General features: G+C 38.2%; 1 protein-coding gene across 3 annotated transcripts in view; it reads right to left on the minus strand.

Annotated features, from left to right (window-relative positions):
- Positions 1-22095, minus strand: part of ZFYVE9 (zinc finger FYVE-type containing 9) — a 176329-nt gene that overhangs the window by 13358 nt on the left and 140876 nt on the right. For all 3 annotated transcript variants that reach the window (XM_043878351.1, XM_043878349.1, XM_043878350.1), the window contains one exon: positions 19746-19850. In XM_043878351.1, the coding sequence (XP_043734286.1) occupies positions 19746-19850 (105 nt within the window). The remainder of the gene's footprint in view (positions 1-19745; positions 19851-22095) is intronic.

Raw genomic sequence — 22095 nt, forward strand, 5'->3', positions numbered from 1 at the left:
TCTCATGACAAAAAATTAACCATTTAAAAATGAACAGCTCAGTGGCATTCAGTGTATTCACAATGTTCTTCAACCGCCACTCTTACCTAGTTCCAAAAACTTCCCCATCATTCATTCAAAGTAAACTCCCTTACTAATTAACTCGTTTCTTCCCATTCCCTCCTCCAACATGAATCTGTATTTTGTCTGCATTATGGATATTTCATATAAATGGAAACACAGAATATGTGACTACTGTGTCTGACTTCTTTAATTTAGCATGTTTTAAGAGCTCACCCATGGTGAGCATATATCAGTACTTCATTCTGATATATGTATGATACATACATATACATATATATGACATATCAGTATATCATATATCAGTACTACATTCTCTTTTATGGCTGAAAAATATTTCATTGTGCATATACATCACAATTTGTTTAACTATCCATCCATGAATGTTTCAGCTATGTCTACCTTTTGGCTATTGTGAACAGTGCTACTATGAAAATGTGTGTACATATACTTGTTATGAGGACTTGTTTTCAATACTTTGGAATATATACTAGGGGTGGAATTACAGGGTCATATGGTAATTCTATGTTTAACTTTTTGAGTAGCTGGCAAAATGTTTTTCATAGTGAATGAACCATTTAAAACTTCTACCAGCAATGTAGGTTTTCAAATTTTCTTGCAACCTTGTCAACACTTGTTATTTTCCATTGTTGTTGCTGTTTTCTACAGACATCCTAGCAGGCATGAAGGAGTGCTGCACTGTGGTTTTCATTTGCATTTCCCTAGTGACTAGAGGAAAACAATAGAATGGGAAAGACTAGAGACCTCTTCAAGGAAAGTAGAGATAACAAGGGAACATTTCATGCAAAGATGGGCTCAATAAAGGACAGAAATGGTATGGACCTAACAGAAGCAGAAGATATTAAGAAGAGGTGGCAGGAATACACAGAAGAACTATACAAAAAAGATCTTCACGACCTAGATAATCACGATGGTAGGTCACTCACCTAGAGCCATACATCCTGAAATGTGAAGTCAAGTGGGCCTTAGGAAGCATCACTACGAACAAAGCTAATGGAGGTGATGGAATTCCAGTTGAGCTATTTCCACTCCTAAAAGATGACGCTGTGAAAGTGTTGCACTCAATACGCCAGCAAATTTGGAAAACTCAGCAGTGGCCACAGGACTGGAAAGGTCAGTTTTCATTCCAATCCCAAAGAAAGGCAATGCCAAAGAATGCTCAAACTACCAAACAGCTGCACTCACATGCTAGTAAAGTAATGCTCAAAATTCTCCAAGCCAGACTTCAGCAATACATGAACCGTGAACTTCCAGATGTTCAAGCTGGTTTTAGAAAAGGCAGAATAACCAGAAATCAAATTGCCAACATCCATTGGATCATCGAAAAAGCAAGAGAGTTCCAGAAAAACATCTATTTCTGCTTTATTGACCTTGCCACAGCCTTTGACTGTGTGGATCACAATAAATTGCAAAATCTGAAAGAGATGGGAATGCCAGACCACCTGACCTGCCTCTTGAGAAACCTGTATGCAGGTCAGCAAGCAACAGTTAGAACTGGACATGGAACAACAGACTGGTTCCAAATAGGAAAAGGAGTACGTCAAGGCTGTATATTGTCACCCTGCTTATTTAACTTATATGCAGAGTACATCATGAGAAACACTGGGGTGGATGAAGCACAAGCTGGAATAAAGATTGCTGGGAGAAATATCAATAACCTCAGATATGCAGATGACACCACCCTTATGGCAGAAAGGGAAGAACTTTATAAAGAGCCTCTTGATGAAAGTGAAAGAGGAGAGTGAAAAAGTTGGCTTAAAACTCAACATTCAGAAAACTAAGATCATGGCATCCGGTCGCATTCAGTTCAGTTCAGTTCAGTCGCTCAGTCGTGTCCGACTCTTTGCGACCCCATGAATTGCAGCACGCCAGGCCTCCCTGTCCATCACCAACTCCCGGAGTCTACTCAAACTCATGCCCATCGAGTGGGTGATGCCATCCAGCTATCTCATCCTCTGTCGCCCCCTTCTCCTCCTGCCCCCAATCCCTCCCAGCATCAGGGTCTTTTCCAATGAGTCAGCTCTTCGCATGAGGTGGCCAAAATACTGGAGTTTCAGCTTCAGCATCAGTCCTTCCAATGAACACCCAGGACTGATCTCCTTAGGATGGACTGGTTGGATCCGGTCGCATTACTTCATGGCAAATAGATGGGGAAACAGTGGAAACAGTGGCTGACTTTATTTTGGGGGGCTCCAAAATCACTGCAGATGGGGATTGCAGCCATGAAATTAAAAGACACTTACTCCTTAAAAGGAAAGTTATGACCAACCTAGACAGCATATTAAAAAGCAGAGACATTACTTTGTCAACAAAGGTCTGTCTAGTCAAGGCTATGGTTTTTCCAGTGGTCATGTATGGATGTGAGAGTTGGACTGTGAAGAAAGCTGAGCGCCAAAGAATTGATGCTTTTGAACTGTGGTGTTGGAGAAGACTTTTGTGAGTCCCTTGGACTGCAAGGAGATCCAACCAGTCAATCCTAAGGAGATCAGTCCTGGGTGTTCACTGGAAGGACTGATGCTGAAGCTGAAACTCCAATACTTTGATGTGAAGAGCTGACTCATTTGAAAAGACCCTGATGTTGGGAAAGATTGAAGGGGGGAGGGGAAGGAGACAACAGAGGATGAGATGGTTGGATGGCATCACCAACATGTTAAGCATCTTTTCAAGTGCTTGTTGGCCATTTGTGAATCTTTTCTGGAGAAATGTCTCTTCATGTCTCTTGCTCATTTTTAAATTGGACTGTTTGTCTTTTGTTGTTGAGTTGTAAGATTTCTTTATTCTAGACCTAGAGAACAGATCCTTATATCAGCTAAATGGACTGCAAATATTTTCTCCCATTTTATTGGTTGTCTTTCCACTTTCCTGTTAATATCCTTGGATGCACAAAAGGTTTTACTTTTTCTTAACTCCAATTTATGTATTTTTTTCTTTTGTTGTTTATGCATATTTAAAAACCCACTGCCAAATCTAAGGTCATGAAAACTTACCCTCATGTTTTTCTCTAAGAGCTGTATGAATTTAGCTCTTATATTCAGGTCATTGATCTATTTTGAGTTAAACTTTATGATTTGAAGTAAGGGAACAACTTAATTCTTTTTACATGTGGATATCTAGTTGTCCCAGTACCATTTGTTGAAGACTATTCTTTCACCATTAAACAGTCTTGGCACTCTTGTCAAAAGCAACTGGCCATTAAATGTATGAATTTATTTCTGGGACCTTAATTCTATTTCATTCCAATACCACACTTTTGATTACTGTAGCCTTGAATTAAGTTTTGAAACTGACAAGTGCGAAGCCTCCAATTTTGTTCTTTTACAAGATTTTGGCTTCAGAGTGCCTTGCAATTTCAAATGAACTTGAGTATTGGCTTTCCAATTCTATAAAAGGCCACAGAAATTTAAAGAAAAATTTTATTTTTCTGGCTGCGCTGGGTCTTCGCTGCTCTGTGCAGGGTTTTCTCTGGTTGTTGTGAGCAGGGGTGCTCTTCACTGTGGTGCGCAGGCCTCTCATTGCAGTGGCTTCTCTTGTTGTGGCGCACAGGCTCTAGGCTCACAGGCTTCAGCAGTCTCAGCATGAGGGCTCATTAGTTGTGGCTCATGGGCTCGTGAGCTCAGGCTCTGCAGGCTCCGTAGGTATGGCACAGGGGCTTACTTGCTCTGTGCTATGTATGTGGAATCCTCCTGGATCAGGGACTGAACCTGTTTCCCCTGCACTGGCAGATGGATTCTTATCCACTGGGCCACCAGGGAAGTCCCCATTGGAATTCTGATAGGGCTTGTGCTGGATTTGTAGATCACTTTGAGTAGTATTAGCATGTTAACAACTTTCAGTCTTCCAATACATGAACATGAGATGTCGTCCCATTTATTTAGGTCTTCTTCAAGTTCTTTCAACAAATTTTATAGTTTTAAGGTTTCAAGTCTTTTATATCCTTGGTAAATTTATTTCTAGGCACTGTACCAATACAATGCCAAGATACCATCATCTTCTGGTTTGACTCTGTTATGTTTATAACTCTTGCAAAGTTAATATTTTAATATACAGCTGTATTGCCAGAGGCATCCAAATAATAATTAAAAATTCCTCTCACACTAACTTTTATCAACCCAATAAAACAAACTAGTTCTATCAGGGTTTTCTAAAAAATACTTTTAAATAAGTTTTTGCAAATAAGTTAAGTCAAAAGATCCCTTCTTGAAGAAGTCAGTAGATAGACCAATTTAGGTTCTCAGTTACAATTTACACTTATATCACATGAAAGAAATGGATACAATCATATACAGAATTCTAAAAAATATTATATCTGCCATTTCTTCCAAATCATTAGGCTAAAGTGATTTCTAATTTTGCTTACATTGAGCAGATTAAGAATATTTTCAAGAATTTCCAAAAAAAAAAAAGAATTTCCTGGTGACCCGGTAGTTAGGGCTCAGAGCTTTCACTGCTGGGTCCAGGTTCAGCCCCTGGTCAAGGAGCCAGGTATTCCACAAGCCAAATGGCCTCATGAAAAAATATAAAAAGTTTTCCATTTGGATATTCTGAATAAATTAGCTAGCCTCTAACAAAATCATTTTCCTGGATGTCAATTTCAAAGCTAATGAGATTTTCTTAAAACTTCGTATTTCTTTAGAAATGAATGAACAGGGTTGGTTGGTTTGTTTTCTTAAAACCATGTTCATTTATACCAAAGAGAGAATTTCCCAAATATTCAAAGGATCTTACTGAACATAAAGTAAACTTACACTTGTCATACGATGAGATAAATAATTGGTTTTCCACTTTAGTTGAGCCATTTCTCTGCTCTGTCAACTCAAAGTCTGTCATATCTGTTGATTTATTACTATTGTTACTGTAGCTCAAGACCCGTTACCTCTTTTCTGGCCATTTAACAACTTTATAACTGTTACCTACAGTCAGTCTCCAGCAGCACTGATTCATTCTACATGTGAAAAAAAAAATTCATATTTATGGTAAGATAAGAAAAATTTTAAACATAAAAAAAATTTTCTCTGCTTTTTGGCCTTCTCTCTCCCTTCTACTGTGCATTGTGTATCTGCATTATGCATCCACCAGGCCTCCCCATTGGCAGAAATACCTGCTCAACCATGAAAGCAACATTCTCCAAGCTCCAACAAGGCCACTTTTGATAACATTTCCTCTGGATCTTGGGAGGGGGTCATTTCTAGCAGATCTGGGTTGTGTCAACTGTTAATAATACATCATGTAATGTATAGCACTCTGTCTCAAAAAACATATAACTGTGCACTGACTTCTAACGGGTGTTAACAGTTCTCAGAGCTTTCTGAGATGCTTTTCCAGGCTATAATCCTCAATTTGGCTCAAATAAAAATTTTCTTTTCTTTCTTAGATTGACTGAACGCTTCCATGTTTACCAAAGGCACAGCTCTGATCACATCTTCCCCACTTGTCCTCCACTCAGATCCTAAGTGTCCTATGCTCTAACTCCAAACCAGCTCTCCTGCTTCACCTCCCTTCCTACTGGATCCTTGCAAGCAGGACTGCCTCCGGCTGTCTTACCATTTCCCATCTCTGAGTTGTAGCGTTTGCTCTTATTTACCCTCCTTTTGGGCCTCCTTTGTAGCTCAGTTGGTTAAGAATCCTCCTGCAATGCAGGAGACCTGGGTTCAATTCCTGGGTCAGGAAGATCCCCTGGAGAAGTCAATGGCAACCCACTGCAGTATTCTTGCCTGGAGAATCCCATGGACGGAGGAGCCTGGCAGGCTACAGTCCATGGAGTCACAAGAGTCGGATATGACTTAGCAACTATACCACCACCACCACCCTCCCTTTTCTTCTCCCATATCCAAGCAGCTGAAAAAAGCTGATCCCAAGTTGAGATTTAGTAAAAACACCAGTTCCCACCAGTAGCCTTCTTTAATTCCCCATCAGAACTAATGTGACCACCCCCTTTTTTGAACTGCCATAGCACATTTTTTGTATTTCTTATGTGGCATCATCCGCATCCAGCTCTGGATCTGATTAACATCAAGGACTCAAGCCAGACTGCCTATAACACAATCCTGGCCTAGTTACTAACTAGCCGTATGACACTGGGCAAGTTACATGATTTCTCTGTATCTTAATTTCCTCCTCTGTAAAATGGGATAATAAAACTATTTTATAAGCTATGAGGATTAAATAAATATTAATAAAGTGCTTAGAACAGCACCAAGAGCATAAGAAGTTTAAGTATTTGTTAAATAAAATTTGTATGCTTGTCTCCTCTGCTCTGCATATAAAACTGCAAAGCAATCTTCAAGTCAGCAGCAAATAATTCCATTGAGTATATCTTATCAGATAACGGGATTCAGACCTTCTAAGAGTTCACAAATTAGTGACAATGACATACTGATAAAAGGCAGGGAGACAATTTCTATAACAACAGTACGTGCAAAACACAGAACATATACGAAGTGCCACCCATGAGCCAGGCACTGAGCTAAATTCTATGTGCTCTTATCTTAAAAGAATCATTTTAGCATACCAGGTGAAACGTACATGAGCTTTTTTTCCCTGTTTCCCACCCCCAGAATCTAACATTCACACAATCACAAACACCATTAAAGAATACAGTTCTAGAGGAATTCCCTTCTGGTAAAGTGATTAGGACTCAGTGCTTTTACTGCTGGGGCCTCAGTTTGATCCCTGGTGAGGGAACTAAGATCCTGCAAGCGCTGCAGGTCAAAAAAGAAAAAGAAAGATGGGAAACAGAGGAAGGCAAAAAGGAGTGATACTGTTTGGAGAATGGAGAATTAAGGTTTCCTAAAGGGTTTAACATTTGAATTGGCTATGAAATCAGGTACAGAGGAAGAACACTTTGGATAAAGAAAAAAAGCATAAGTGAAGGAAGAGACACAGAACTGAGAAAGCAACACTGAGTTGAATGACAATAGGACAGGTGGAGGAATGTCCTTTCCTGGAGATGTTTCAGTTCAGTTGCTCAGTCGTGTCTGACTCTTTGCAACCCCATGAACCGCAGCATGCCAGGCCTCCCTGTCCATCACCAATTATCGGAGTTTACCCAAACTCATGTCCATTGAGTTGGTGATGCCATCCAACCATCTCAGCCTCTGTCGTCCCCTTCTCCTCCTGCCTTCAATCTTTCCCAACATCAGGGTCTTTTCAAATGAGTCAACTCTTCGCATCAGGTGGCCAAAATATTGGAATTTCAGCCTCAACATCAGTCCTTCCAATGAACACTCAGGACTGAACTCCTTTAGAATTGACTGGTTGGATCTCCTTGCAGTCCAAGGGACTCTCAAGAGTCCTCTCCAACACCACAGTTCAAAAGCATCAATTCTTTGGCGCTCAGCTTTCTTTATAGTCCAACTCTCACACCCATAAATGACCAGTGGAAAAACCATAACCTTGACTAGACAGACCTTTGTTGACAAAGTAATGTCTCTGCTTTTTAATATGCTGTCCAGGTTGGTCATAACTTTCCTTCCAAGGAGTAAGTGTCTTTTAATTTCATGGCTGCAGGGAAGATACAAATATCTGTCCTTCTAATTAGCTGCGGTTCCCTTGTGTGGAGAAGCTAGCAGCCACCTTCCAGGCCTATGGATCTACATATCATGAACCACGAACCTTCACTCATTTGTGTAGCAAACGAGCACCTAGTGTGCACCAGGCACTGTGTCAGCACTCGGCTCACTCAGCACTGAACAATCTCACCTCACAGAAGTCATGTTCTTGTGTGCAAAGGGGGGGGAAGTAACATCATTAAATGCTAGACACTGATAAGTGCTTATAGAAAATAAGGCATGCAGGATGACTAGGAGTACCGGCAAGTGCCACTTAATCCTGGATACTTAGGAGGGCTCTTACTGAAAAGAGAGGGAAAAGCCACGGGACCACCCAGGGAAGGGCCTGGAGCCCTACAGGCACTTAGAGCAGCTGCTTCAGTGGCTGTGTGGCTGCAGCATGTTACAAGCCAGACAATTTCAAGGAACATCAATTAGGCACAGTGTGACTGAAAAGGGAGAAGTATAAGAAGTAAGGCTAAACAGGTAGTGGGTTAAGGGGAACGTATGGTATAGAAGACTTCAGGTATAGTTCTGATCGGGATGAAAGATCTTTGAAGAATTTTGAGCAGAAGAGTGACATGATTTGACTTAGTTTTAACAGGATCACTTGGGCTGCTGTGTTGAGAATAAAGGGATGGGGGAAAGGCTGCCGACAAAGACCAGTTAGGAGACTACCGCACAAATCCAAGATTACCTTTGACCAAGACTGGCCCAAGGGTTGAGAGGTGGCTGGGATCTAGATAGGTAGAGCCAGCAGAACACAGAACAACAGGTTCGACTTAGGATATGAAAGAAGACTTAAAGACAACTCCAAAGTTTTGGGCCTGGTAAATGGAAGGATGGCACTGCCATTAATTTAGGGAAGACTGCAAGAGGAAATTCTGAGGGAAGATCAGGAGTTCAGAATTGAACATGCTAAGCTTAAGATGCCTAAAAAAACTAGAGATGTCAAAGTAAGCAATAAGAAACTCAAGTTGAGGGCTTCTCTGGCAGCCTGGTAGTTATGATTCCAGGCTTTCACTGCCATGGCATGGGTTCAATCCCTGGTCAGGGAACTGAGATACTCCTGCAAGCCAGGTGGCATGGCCAACAAAATAAGTAAATAAACAAATTAATTAATTTTTAAAAAAGACACTCAAGTCTATAAAACAGGGAAGAGTCAGGTTGAAGGAAGATATCTGGAAGACATCAGGAGGCTGTATTTAAACCCAAGGGACTGGCTAGGTCAACAAGGAAGTGGACAGAGACAAATAAAACTCACAGGGACTGAGCCATTGAGTTTTTCAAGATGAGTGAAAAATGGGGTCAGAAAGGTGGATGTACAGAGACAGAAATTAAATTTGGGGAGATGAGGGATGTGGAGGGAGACCAGGGTTTCTTACGGTACTTGAACACAATGAGATTAGAGGTGGCCTCAACATTAAAAGTAGCAGCAACCTTGGGAGAGCTAGGAGATAGGGAAACCCAGGGGCTTAGCTAGAAATAACGTTCTGAAGCCACGGCTCACCCCTATCACTGGGCATGCAGGGACATGGGGGAGGAGGGGTAAAGACAATCTTACTGTGAACATGCAGTGTTCAGCTCCTGCTGCAGTCACTGGAGAGGTAACAGCCAGGGCTCCTGGGGGATCCTTGTATTTTCATTCAACCTGAGGTTAAACACTGTCTTCCATGTATAACACGAGGAACAGCTATGCTAACAGTCAATGGACAGCACCTCTTTCCTCTGCCCCATTTTCCAGAGCACCTTTCACCAACTCCCTTCATTCTTTTGAAAAGAAGACTATTAGTTCCTTCTCCCTAAGAGAAAAGAAATGTATTCCTTGAAGGCCAAAAAATAAAACATTCCTCCAGCAGATTTTAGGACCATCTGTTCGTGCTTGTGCTACAATGAACCTTTAAAATTATGCTTTTATAACTTCACAATTCTCTGAAGGATATATGTAGCTTTGAACTAAAATAAACGGAAATTCCTATTTTAGAACTGTTCAGGGAAAAAGAATCTCAAGATGCCATTCAGCCTAAATTATACAAGTTGGGGATTGCATAGATATACAGTTTCATAGATTCTTATATTATATCACAACCAACATTATTTCTCTCTGGTTTTTAGTAAAGAATCAACACAATTTTGTTCCTTTTTGCTTGAAACTCTGACATGAGGCTACCTCTTTGGTTCTATTCTCCCAGTGATGTGATGAAAGTTTGAATGTCCACTACATTTCCTGAAAGATTTTGTGATATTTTTTAGCTGTATTTAAAATAAGTGACAAAATGTACACATTTAAAGTGTGTAATCTGACAAATTTTGGTATGTGTATACACCCTTATAAACAGCACTTGAAATCACTCAACTCTGTTCTACCGATCTAGACATACATATTACACTAAAATACTATTGTCCTGATTAACATATCTTTAAAATAAGCTTTAAGCATCAGGTAGTGTAAGTCTTTGAATTACGTTCTTTTTCAAAGTTGTCTCAGCTATTCTGGGTCTCTTGAATATCCATATACATTTTAGAATCAGTGTCTCAATTTCTATTTTAAAATAGCTTGCTGATATGTTTACTGGGATTGTACTGAAGCTACGAATCAATCTGGGGACAAATGACATCTTAACAATATTGCATCTTCTGATTCAAAAACATAGTATACCTCATAGTATTAATTTGGGTCTTCAGTTTCTCTTAGCAATGTTCTGTAATTTTCAACATAGAGGGACTGCTGATAATCTGTTAAATTTACCCCTAAATACATCATATTTATGATGCTATTGTATAGTTTTTAAATTCCAACTTCTGATTGTTAGTATACAGAAATACAATTGATTTTTACACAATGATCTTGTAACTCTGATAAACTGATTGATTAGATTTGGTACTATTTTGTAAACTCCTTAGGTGAAGAAGTGGTAAAGAATCCACCTGCCAATGCAGAAGACACAAGGAACTGGGGTTCGATCCCTTGGTCAGGAAGATCCCTGGAAGTAGGAAATGGCAATCCACTCCGGTATCCTTGCCTGGGAAATCCCATGAACAGAGGAGCCTGGTGGGCTACCAGTCCATGGGTCTGCAACGAGTTGAACACGACTGAGCATGCACACACTACTCCAGGATTTCCTACGTAGATAATCATGTTATCCATGAATAAAGACATTTTTTTTTCCAACTGTATTCCTCTGATTTTGTTTTTTCCCCCCTTATTACATTGGCTAGAAGATCCAGAAATGTTTAACAAAACCAAGAATAGACATCATCTCCTTGTTCCTCATCTTAAAGAACCAATCAATCAGTCACCATTGGACATATTAATTTTAGGTCTTTCATAAATTCTCTTTATTAGACTGTAAAACTTCTATTTTACACTGCTGATATATATATACACACATATATATGTATATATAGAGAGATGAGATTTCTGTAGTTTTTTATTTTAACATGCTTTTCCTTTCTATCCTATTAATATGCTGAGTTACAGATTGATAAATTAATTTAGCATTCTTGGAATAAATCCCATTTAGTTATGAAGTATCTTAATTTTTGTATATTATTGAATTGGATATACTAAAAACTTGTTATGTATTTATGCAACCAACTATGAGGGATATAGGTCTGCAGTTTTCATTTCCTAAAAATTCTTTCTGATTTTGATACTAGTGGAATTAAAGCCTCCTCATCTATTTATTAAGAGTTTGTATAGAACTGGTGTTATTCTGTCCTTCCTTTTGTAACAATCACCAGTGAACATATCTAGACCCGGGCTTTTCCTTGTGAAGAGGTTTACAATAATAAATTCAATTCTTTCAATGTATGCAGGGCTATTCAAGTTACCTATTTTTTCTTGAGAGAGGTATGAAAGTCAACGTTCAAAGAATTTGTCCATTTTGTCCAAGTTGGACATGGATTAGTATAAATGCATTCATACTACGCTCTATTGTTTTTCTACTATTTATAGAGCCTGTAATGATACCCCTTCTCTCATACCTCATAATGGGACTTTGTGTTTTCACTATTTTTAAGTGAAATATGGGTGATTTACAATACTAATTTCAGGTGTACAACACAGTGATTCAATATTTTTATAGATTATACTGCATTTAAAGTTTATAAAATAACAACTATACTTCTCTGGGCTGTATAATATACCCTTCTAGCTTATCTATTTTATAGACACTAGTTTGTACCTCCTTATTCCCCTATGCATATCTTGCTGCTCTTCATTCCCCTCTCCCCACTGGTAACCACTAATTTATTTTCTACATCTGTGAGTCTATTTTGTTATGTTCACTTGTTTTATTCTTTTAGATTCCACAAGTAAGTGATAACATTACAGTATTTGTCTTTGACTTATTTCAGTAAGCTTAATATCCTCTAGGTCCATTCATTTTGTTGTAAATTCTTTTTTATGGTTGAGTAACACTCCATTGCACGTGCAAGCGTGTTTGTGTATACATACATACACATATACCATTCATCTGTTGATGGACACTTAGGCTGCTTCTGTATCTTGGTTACTGTAAATTATGCTTCTACCAACATTGGGGTCCATGTACATTTTCAAATTACTTTTTCTTCAAATATATACCCAAGAGTGGAACTGCTGAATCATATGATAATTCTATATTTAGTTTTTTTAGGAACCTCCATAATATTTTCCATAGTAGCTGTACCAATTTACAAGCCCCCTAACAGGAATCCCCTCTGTACTAGGATCCTCCTTTCTCCACAGCTTTGCCACATTTGTTATTTATAGACATTTTGATGATAGTCATTCTGACAAGTGTGAGGTGGTTCTTCACTGAGGTTTTGATTTGCATTTCTGTGATAATTAGAAATGCTGAGAAACTTTTCATGTGCCTGTTGGCCATGTGTATACTTTCTTTGGAACATCTATTCATACCTTCTTTTTCTTTTTGCTACATCGTGCAGCTTGCAGGATCTTAGTTCCCTGGCCAGGGATCAAACCCAGACCTAGGCAGTGAGAGTGCTGAGTCCTAACCACTGGACTTCCAGAGCATTCTCTTCTGACCATTTTTTAATCAAGTTATTTGTTATTATTCTTTAATTACTTTATTCATTTGACTGTACCAGGTCTTAGTTGTAGCATGTGGGACCTAATTCTCTGACCAGGGATCAAACCCAGATCCCCTGCATTGGAAGCATGGAGTCTTAGCCACTGGACCACCAGGGAAGTCCCCCAAGTTGTTTGCCTTTCTAATATTGAGTTGTGTGAGCCATGTATCTATTTTGGAATATTAACCCTTTATCAGTCATATCATTAGCAAATATTTTTTCCTATTCAGTTCAGTTCAGTCGCTCAGTCGTGTCCGACTCTTTGCAACCCCATGAATCACAGCATGCCAGGCCTCCCTGTCCATCACCAACTCCCGGAGTTTACTCAAACCCATGTCCATCGAGTCAGTGATGCCATCCAGCCATCTCATCCTCTGTCGTCCCCTTCTCCTCCTGCCCCTAATCCCTTTCAGCATCAGGGTCTTTTCCAATGAGTCAACTCTTCAAATGAGGAGGTCAAAGTATGGAGTTTCAGCTTCAGCATCAGTGTTTTCCTATTCAGGGGGTTGTTTTTTCATTTTGGAGATAGTTTTCTCTGCTATTAAAAAACCTCTTACATTTAACTAGGTCCCATTTATTTATTTTTGCTTTTATTTCTTTTGCCTTAGGAGATAGATCTAAGAAAATATTGCTACACTTTCTGTAAATTAGTGTTCAGCCTATGTTTTCATCCAGGAGTTTTATGGTCTCAGGTCTTACATTTAGGTCTTTAATCCATTTTGAGTTTATTTTTGTATATGGTGTGAGACAATGTTCTAATTTCATTCTTTTACAAGCTGCTGTCCAGTTTTCTGAGCACTACTTATTGAAGAGAGACTGTTCTCTCCGGTAAATATCATGCCTCCTTCATTGTAGGTTAATTGAACCTAAGTATGTGGGTTTATTTCTGAGCTCTCTATTTGATTCCATTGATCTTTATCTCTTTCTGTGCCAGTACCATTCTATTTTGATGACTGCAGCTTTGTACTATAGTCTGAAGTCTAAAAGTATTCTACCTCTAGCTTTGTCCTTTTTTTTTTTCTCAAGATTGGATGGCAACTCAAGGTCTTCTGTGATTCCATATAAGATTTAGGATTATTTCTTCTAGTTCTGTGAAAAATGTCATGAGTATTTTGGTAAGAATTGCATTAGATCTATAGATCACTTTTGGTAGCATGGATTTTAACAGTATTAATTCTGCTAATCCATAAATCTGGAATATCTTTCTATTCCTTGGTATCATCTTCAATTTTCTTCATCAATGTTTTATGGTTTTAATAGTACTGATCTTTATATCCTTGGTTTAAATTTATTCCTGGGTATTTTATTTTAGGTGTTTTAATCTATAGGTTGATAGGTTTTCTTTTTTTTAGTACCTTAAGGATTTTGTGCACTGTTTGAATGAGAAGTCTACAGTCATTCTTATACCCATTACTCAGTACATAAAGTGGATTTTTTTTTCTCTAGTTGCCTTTAAGATTCTTTACCTCTGGTGTTAAGCAATTTGATGATGATGATTATAACGTTCCTTAATGTAATACTTTTCATCCTGCAGCTGGAGTTCATTGAACTTCTTGAATCTATATGATTATACTTCTCACTAAATTTACAAAATTTTTCATCACTGATACTTCGAATACCTTTTCTGTCAACCCACTTCTCTGTTCTCTTGGGGACTTCAATTACAGAGTTAAGCCATCCAACATTTCTCACATCTCAATGATATTCCATTCATTTTATTTTCCAGCCTTTTATCTTTGTATTTCACCTTGGATGGTTCTATTCTGTTTTTAGGTTTATTAATTTTTTTCGGCAGTGTCTGATCTGCCATTATTCTCATCCAGTGTATTTTTCATCTCATTGTCATTTTTGTTTCTTGAAGTTTGATTTGGGTTTTTTATATTTTCCATGTCTTGCCTTAGAATGTACAGGCCCTCATCTTGTTGAAGTTTTATTTTAAGCTTGTTAGGTAGGATCAGAGCAGACTAAATTTATGAACAACTTTGATCACTACAAATTTTTTGTCCCTTTCTTACTCTAGATGGTAAGAATATAAATTATTCCTGGAACTTTGAGAAGTGTTCTAGCTGCTCCTCTCCAGCGTTTTTTCTCACATACATGCATTGATTAGTAGTCAGCTGAAGACCCAATAGGAACTTCTTACAGATCTCCAGAGTTCTTTTATTTCCATAATCTGTCTTGTAAATTCTAGCCATGATGGCCTCTACATTCTGTTCAACTCAGGGAGCCTCTAGACCTCTAGGATCAGGTTAACTTCCCTCTAACTGCACTATGGCCTGGAAACTAACTCCAGACAGTAAGGTAGGGTAATCATAGGACTCACCTTCTCTATCCCATTGTTCTTAGGTTTTTGCTTTTTTCCCCTCACATATTTTGTCATGATGTTTAGCTATTTAAGGTAGACTGGTATGTTAGTGTGTGTTGTGATGGCTTTAAGTGGTGGCTTAAACAACAGAAATTTATTGTCTCACAATGCTGGAGGCTAGAAATCCCAAATCAAGATGTCAATAGCACTGGTTTCATTTGAGGATTGCAAAAGGAAAGATTTGTTTCAGAACTCGCTCCTGACTTGTAGATAGCCATCTTCTCCTTATGTCTCTTCCTGTCATCTTCTCTTTATACATGTCTAGGTCCAAATTTCCCCTTCTTATATTCAGAAGGTAAAGAATCCACCTGCAATGCGGGAGACCTGGGTTCGATCCCTGGGTTGGGAAGATCCCCTAGAGGAGGGCATGGCAACCCACTCCAGTATTCTTGCCTGGAGAATCCCCATGAACAGAGGAGCCTAGCAGGCTACAGTTCATGGGGTCACAAAGAGTCGGACACGACTGAGTGACTAAACAACAGGTCATACTGGATTGGGGCTTTACCTCTGCAAAGACCCTAAAATCAGCCCTACAATCAGAAATAATAATTAAACTGATGTCTATGAAAATCAGTTTAGGATAGTGTTTAAGAACAGTGACACTGAAATTAGAGTGCCTGGGTTTGATTCTAGCTCCAACACTTGCTAGCTCTGTGCCTTAATATCCTTACCTGTAACAAGGGACTTACCCCTACTCATTTCATAGAGGTAGCGTGAAGATACATATATGCTTAGAATAATGCCTGATACATAATATACCCTCAATAGATATTACTTAACACAGTGATCAAGATAATGTCTCATAAGAACATGAGTAACTTTACCTAGACCAACAGAGATCTTGAATAGCCTTTTTTTTTTTTTTTGAATAGTCTTGATGAAAGAAATTAGAAAATTTATATACAGTGACTACTTCATTTATTAAAATTACTACTTCAGAAATACTACCTTCTAGCTTTCTAAGCTTAAAGTCTTTCCTTATATGGAAAAAAATGTTGTCTGACATTTCAGTAAACAAAGCATGCTGCCTGTCATTCTGGTAAACAATGAATGTTGCCTACCATCAATTCATCACCACTATAGCCAACATCAACAGTCCATGATAAGGGGATATCAGGAGGGAGAAAGACAGGATACTGACCCTACATGGCTCAAATGAATATCTAAGGAATAATTTCAGTGAACTCTGACTCTTGCATCTTTCCATACTTAGAAAGAACTAAAATCATTAACCTGAGATGTCTGGATTTTTCACACTTAGCAGTAATCTTTTGATGTTCAATTTTTTTCCAGCAAAAATTCCTACATGTCCTGGCTCCTCCTCCCTTACCTCTTTGGAACAGTCCCTCAGAAGTATCTGAGAGGCTGTCTCCTGGGCTGTATTCTCAATAAGGCCACTGAATAAAACATAATTCTCAACTTTTATGTTGTGTTTGTTTTTTTTTTAGTTGACACTTAGAAGTCCCCCTCTCTTGATAATTTACATATAAGCTGCCAAAACTAAGTTTTCTAAAATTTTACTTTGGTTAAGTCATGTTTTTGCTTTAAAACCTATAAAATCTCTTTTACAAATTATCATATTAGAAGCAAAAGGCAAGGTAGAAAGGGAAAGATACATCCAACTGAATACAGAGTGTCAGAGAATAGCTAGGATTAAAAAAAAAAGGTGGGGGGCGCTTCTTAAGTGAACAATGCAAAAAAAACAGAGGAAAACAATAGAATGGGAAAGTCTAGAGATCTCCCCAAGAAAATCAAAGATAACAAGGGAACATTTCATGCTAGGATGGGCACAATAAAGGACAGAAACATTAAGGACCTAAGAGAAGCAGAAGAGATTAAGAAGAGGTGGCAAGAATATACAGAAGAACTATATAAAAAAGGTCCTAATGATGAGATAACCATGATGGTGTGGTCACTCACCTAGAGCTATACATCCTGGAGTGTGAAGTCAAGTGGGCCTTAGGAAACATTATTACGAACAAAGCTAGCGGAGGTGATGGAATTTCAGCTGAGTTATTTCAAATCCTAAAAGATGATGCTGTGAAAGTGCTATACTCAGTATGTCAGAAAATTTGGAAAACTCACCAGTGGCCACAAGACTGGAAAAGGTCAGTTTTCACTCCAATCCCAAAGAAGGGCAATGACAAAGGATGTTCAAACTACCATACAATTGCACTCACTTCACATGCTAGCAAATAATGCTCAAAATCCTTCAAGCTAGGCTTCAGCAGTATGTGAACCAAGAAATTTCAGATATACAAGCTAGATTTAGAAAAGGCAGAGGAACCAGAGATCAAATTGCCAACATCCATTATATTATAGAGAAAGCAAGGGAATTCCAGAAAAACATATACTTCTGCTTCATTGACTATAAGAAAACCTCTGACTGTGTGAATCACAACATATGGAAAATTCTTAAAGAGATGGGAATACCAGACTACCTTACCTCCCTCCCAAGAAACCTGTATGCAGGTCAAGAAGCAAGTTAGAACCGGACACAGAACAACGGACTGCTTCAAAATTGAGAAAGGTTGTATATTGTCACCCTGCTTATTTAACTTCTGTGCAGAGTACACCATGTGAAATGCCGGGATGGATGACTCACAAGCTGGAATCAAGACTGCTGGGAGAAATATCAACAACGTTACATATGCAGATGATACTACTTTAATGGCAGAAAGTGAAAAGGAACTAAAGAGCCTTCTTGAGGGTGAAAGAGGGGAGTGAAAAAGCTGAACACAGGAGCCTGGTGGGTTACAGTCCATGGGGTCGCAAAAGAGTCAGATACAATTTAGCAGTTAAACAACAACAACATACAATGAAATATTGTGTATGAAATTACTTTTCCAACTAATAGACACAACTGTCCAAGATCATAAGAAATAAAATTACACTGAGTTAAAACAAAAATTGAATTAGAAGAGAAGTGAGTCTGCTAAATCAAGTAAGGAAAATAAGTGATATACAATTGGTAAACTTTACTGAAAATTAAATATAATAAATTACAAGAAATATAGTTACTGCTTTTGAACAAAAAATTTTGAAACTTCACAACCATAAAGTTAGGAGGCAGAATTCAGATAAAGACAGATAATATGAATGGAAGTTGTCATGAATGTCCTTAGTCAAGTATTGAAATAATTATGGGGGCCTCATAGCTTTTACAGGCTTCTTGATTGGCTCAGTGGTCAAGAATCCTCCTGTCAATGCAGGAGATGAAGGTTCAATCCCTGGGTCGGGAAGATCCCGTAGAGAAGGAAATGGCAACCCACTTTAGTATCCCTGCCTGTGAAATCCCATGGACAGAGGAGCCTGGCAGGCTATAGTCCATGAGGTTGCAAAGAATTGGATACCACTGGGCAACTAAACAACAACAACATGGCTTTCACAGATATACTTGTATAAATAGTTCCAATTACCAAACACAAAGCATCATCGTGCAAACATCAGGCATAGCAATGTGTGTCAGCATCTCATTTCTGGACAATAAGCTCCCAGAAGCATTCATAATGTCTAATTCATCTTTGTATTTCATATCACAGAATATATTTAATAAATATCTATGAAATAGATAATAACACTTCAATGAGAAATAAAACAAGCTTTCAAAGCATAGCTTAAAAAACTACTTAGGGTACAAATTACATAAAAATAGCTCTCTTTAAAAATTTGACTCTACGTAGTTTGGTATAGTTTCAAGGTAGGACTATCCAACAGCTAATTGTACCCAGAAAAAATTAAGCACTCTTTCTCACTACTATTTTCTAGTGTCCTGAAAAGAGCCATCAGACAGAAATGTTTTCTTCAAATATGTCTTTCCCACATAATAATACTGAGCCCTGAGCTTATAAGTCCAGTAAGACATTTCTGTGATTTTAAGTGTATATCAAGTACAAAAATAATGTTTACTGAATGTACAAATGACTAAGTGAATAAATGGCAGAATGGGAAAGGAAAAAAGAAAGGAATAAGGGGAAGTAAGAGAAGGAAGGAAGAAATTATTTTATACCAAAAATAGTACAAGAAGTAATTGGGGAGTTACTACCCTGCCTAATAAAACAACAAATTTTAACATATCAAACTAAGTTTTGAAACTCCTCTTTTAAATCACAGTGATTACTAGTCTGCACTTCAGAACTGATTTTAAGAAATTTTAAAATTCAAGTAGTACTTCACTTGGCAAATAGGCAAGAACACTGCTTACATAATTCTGCTAATATATGTGTAGTATGCACAATTTCATTTTAGTTACAAAATACAGCTTAATTCGAGATGCAATCATTTGCTTTCAAAATTTTACTTAAAAATCATTTTGGGACTTACACAGGTGAGCTATGCTTAAACATTAAGGGTAGTTAATAATATATACTTACCAAAAGAGGGAAAAATCAAAAGATCCTACCACTAATATTATAAAGTGACTTTTATACCTCAATCAAAATGCAAATCTGTTGACTGTCAGCACCAAAAGGTCAAAAAACAACAAATGACGCAACCAAAAACTAAGACAAATTTAACATCTTCCTTTCTGTTATGAAATTCTCTAACACTGATTTAATTCATATAATATTATGAACTGATTTCACTGCCAATACATTAAAGTTTTACATGCAATCATGTATTTTTCATCTTCATTCATAATGTTCAATTATGAAAAAAATCACAGTAAGTCTTACCTCATTGTATCTGTTGCTGGGAATTTTGATGCTGGTTTTCCGAACTTCCATATCAACCACCAAACCTTGAACTACTGGCAATGTATACTGGTAATTTCTAAAGTCCTGGGCAAGAGCAGATTGAAGTGGAATAAAGAATTCATCAACAGCAGGATCTGATTAACAGTAATAAAATTAGCACAAAGGAAAAGTTATGCCAAAATTAAATACTTTTGAATTAAATAAATAAATTCACTCACTTAAATAATAAGAAAATGCATGATGAAAGCCCCACTGTGTGTATTCTATCTCTCCAGTTAGTCTGTAAACTCTCACAAGGAAGCAGATTAAGAAGTTTCATATACTTTTCTATACAATATTAAACAAACATTTAAATGTTTATCCTGCTTTATCAGCACTTGACATTTTCTGTATTTATTTGTTAACTGTCTCCTCCCTGTGAGGTAAGCTCCCAAGACAGCAGAGATGACCACTTGTTTTGTTCTTGTTATATCCCGAATGCCTAGAACATGATGGGAACTCGGTGAACATTTATACACTAAAACACACACATACACCACACCCAGTGTGGCTGAAGCAACGTGAGCAAGAAGTGGCAGGAGTTGAGGTCAGAGTGACGGCACACAGCTGGATTTCACAGGGTCCTGGAGGTCACAAGGACCTTGACCTCTACTTTGAGAAGGCTTTCGACCTACTGTAATGGATCTCTCTAACTTTCTCCTCTGTAAAGAACAGATGGAAAAGGAGCAAGAATAGAAGAAAGGAGATCAGATAAACACAATAAAAACAATCCAGGCAAGAGACAGTGATAACTTGAGCCAAGATTTTAACAGTTCAAAAGGTAGTCAGAAGTTATCAGATTCTAGATATATTTAAAGGGAAAACAGACAATATTCGCCCTTAGGTTGGATGTGGAATGTGAAAAAAAAAAAAAGTTAAAGATGATTCTGAACTTTATGGCTTGGGCAAGTAGAAGACAGGAACTGCCACCAACTGAGATACAGAATATGATGGGAAGGGGAAGGTGGCAAGTCAGAAGACTGCAGGAAAAGAATTGAGAAAGAATGGTGTCCGGGAAACTAAGAATAGAAAATGTGTAGATGCTAGTAAGTTGTTGGATGGAACTGTGTGAAAACTATCCTCTGATTGCTTCTATTCATTCAGAGAAATTGGGGTTATGTCATCAGCTGAAACTGAGGAAAGAAGAGGCAGCACAGGAAATTAGAGAAGAAATCACACACAAAAAGTCATATGGGGAGTTAGGAATGTATTAGGGACCAGGAAGGATTGCTGGGTAGGTTCAAGAGCTTCTTTAATGGTACTGGTCATGAATCTAAAATGAGACCCATGAGTATGCTGCTCTGTCTTCACTCATATTTAACTTGGATGGAAGTTAAGAATGAAGGAAGAGTCAGATCTGCACTGGTAAAATCAATTGACTTTTCAGGTATGACTGAAATCAAATCCCTTACAATTATAGAATGGAAGTGACACATAGATTCAAGGGATTAGATCTGATAGACAGAGTGCCTCAAGAACTATGGATGGAGGTTCATGACATTGTACAGGAGGCAGTGACCAAGACCATCCCCAAGAAAAAGAAATGCAAAAAGGCAAAATGGTTGTCTGAGGAGCCCTTACAGATAGCTGAGAAAAGAAAAGAAGCTAAAGGAAAAAGAGAAAAGGAAAGATATAACCATCTGAATGCAGAATTCCGAAGAACAGCAAGGAGAGATAAGAAAGCCTTCCTCAGGACCAAAGCAAAAAAAAAAAAAATAGAGGAAAACAATGGAATGGGAAAGACTAGAGATCTCTTCAAGAAAATTAGAGATACCAAGGGAACTTTTCATGCAAAGATGGGTACAATAAAGGGCAGAAACAGTATGGACCTAACAGAAGCACAAGATACTAAGAAGAGGTGGCAAGAATACACAGAAGAACTGTACAAAAAAGATCTTCACGACCCAGATAACCATGATGGTGTGATCACTCACCTAGAGCCAGACATCCTGGAATGTGAAGTCAAGTGGACCTTAGGAAGCATCACTATGAACAAAGCTAGAGGAGGTGATGGAATTCCAGTTGAGCTTTTCAAATCCTAAAAGATGATGCTGTGAAAGTGTTGCACTCAATACGCCAGCAAATTTGGAAAACTCAGCAGTGGCCCCATGACTGGAAAGGTCAGTTTTCACTCCAATCCCAAAGAAAGGCAATCCCAAAGAATGCTCACTGCACAACTGCATGCATCTCACACGCTAGCAAAGTAATGCGCAAAATTCTCCAAGCCAGGCTTCAACAGTATGTGAACCATGAACTTTCATATGTTCAGGTTGGATTTAGAAAAGGCAGA

The sequence above is a fragment of the Cervus elaphus genome, chromosome 20, assembly GCF_910594005.1.
Source record: "Cervus elaphus chromosome 20, mCerEla1.1, whole genome shotgun sequence".
NCBI lineage: Eukaryota > Metazoa > Chordata > Mammalia > Artiodactyla > Cervidae > Cervus > Cervus elaphus.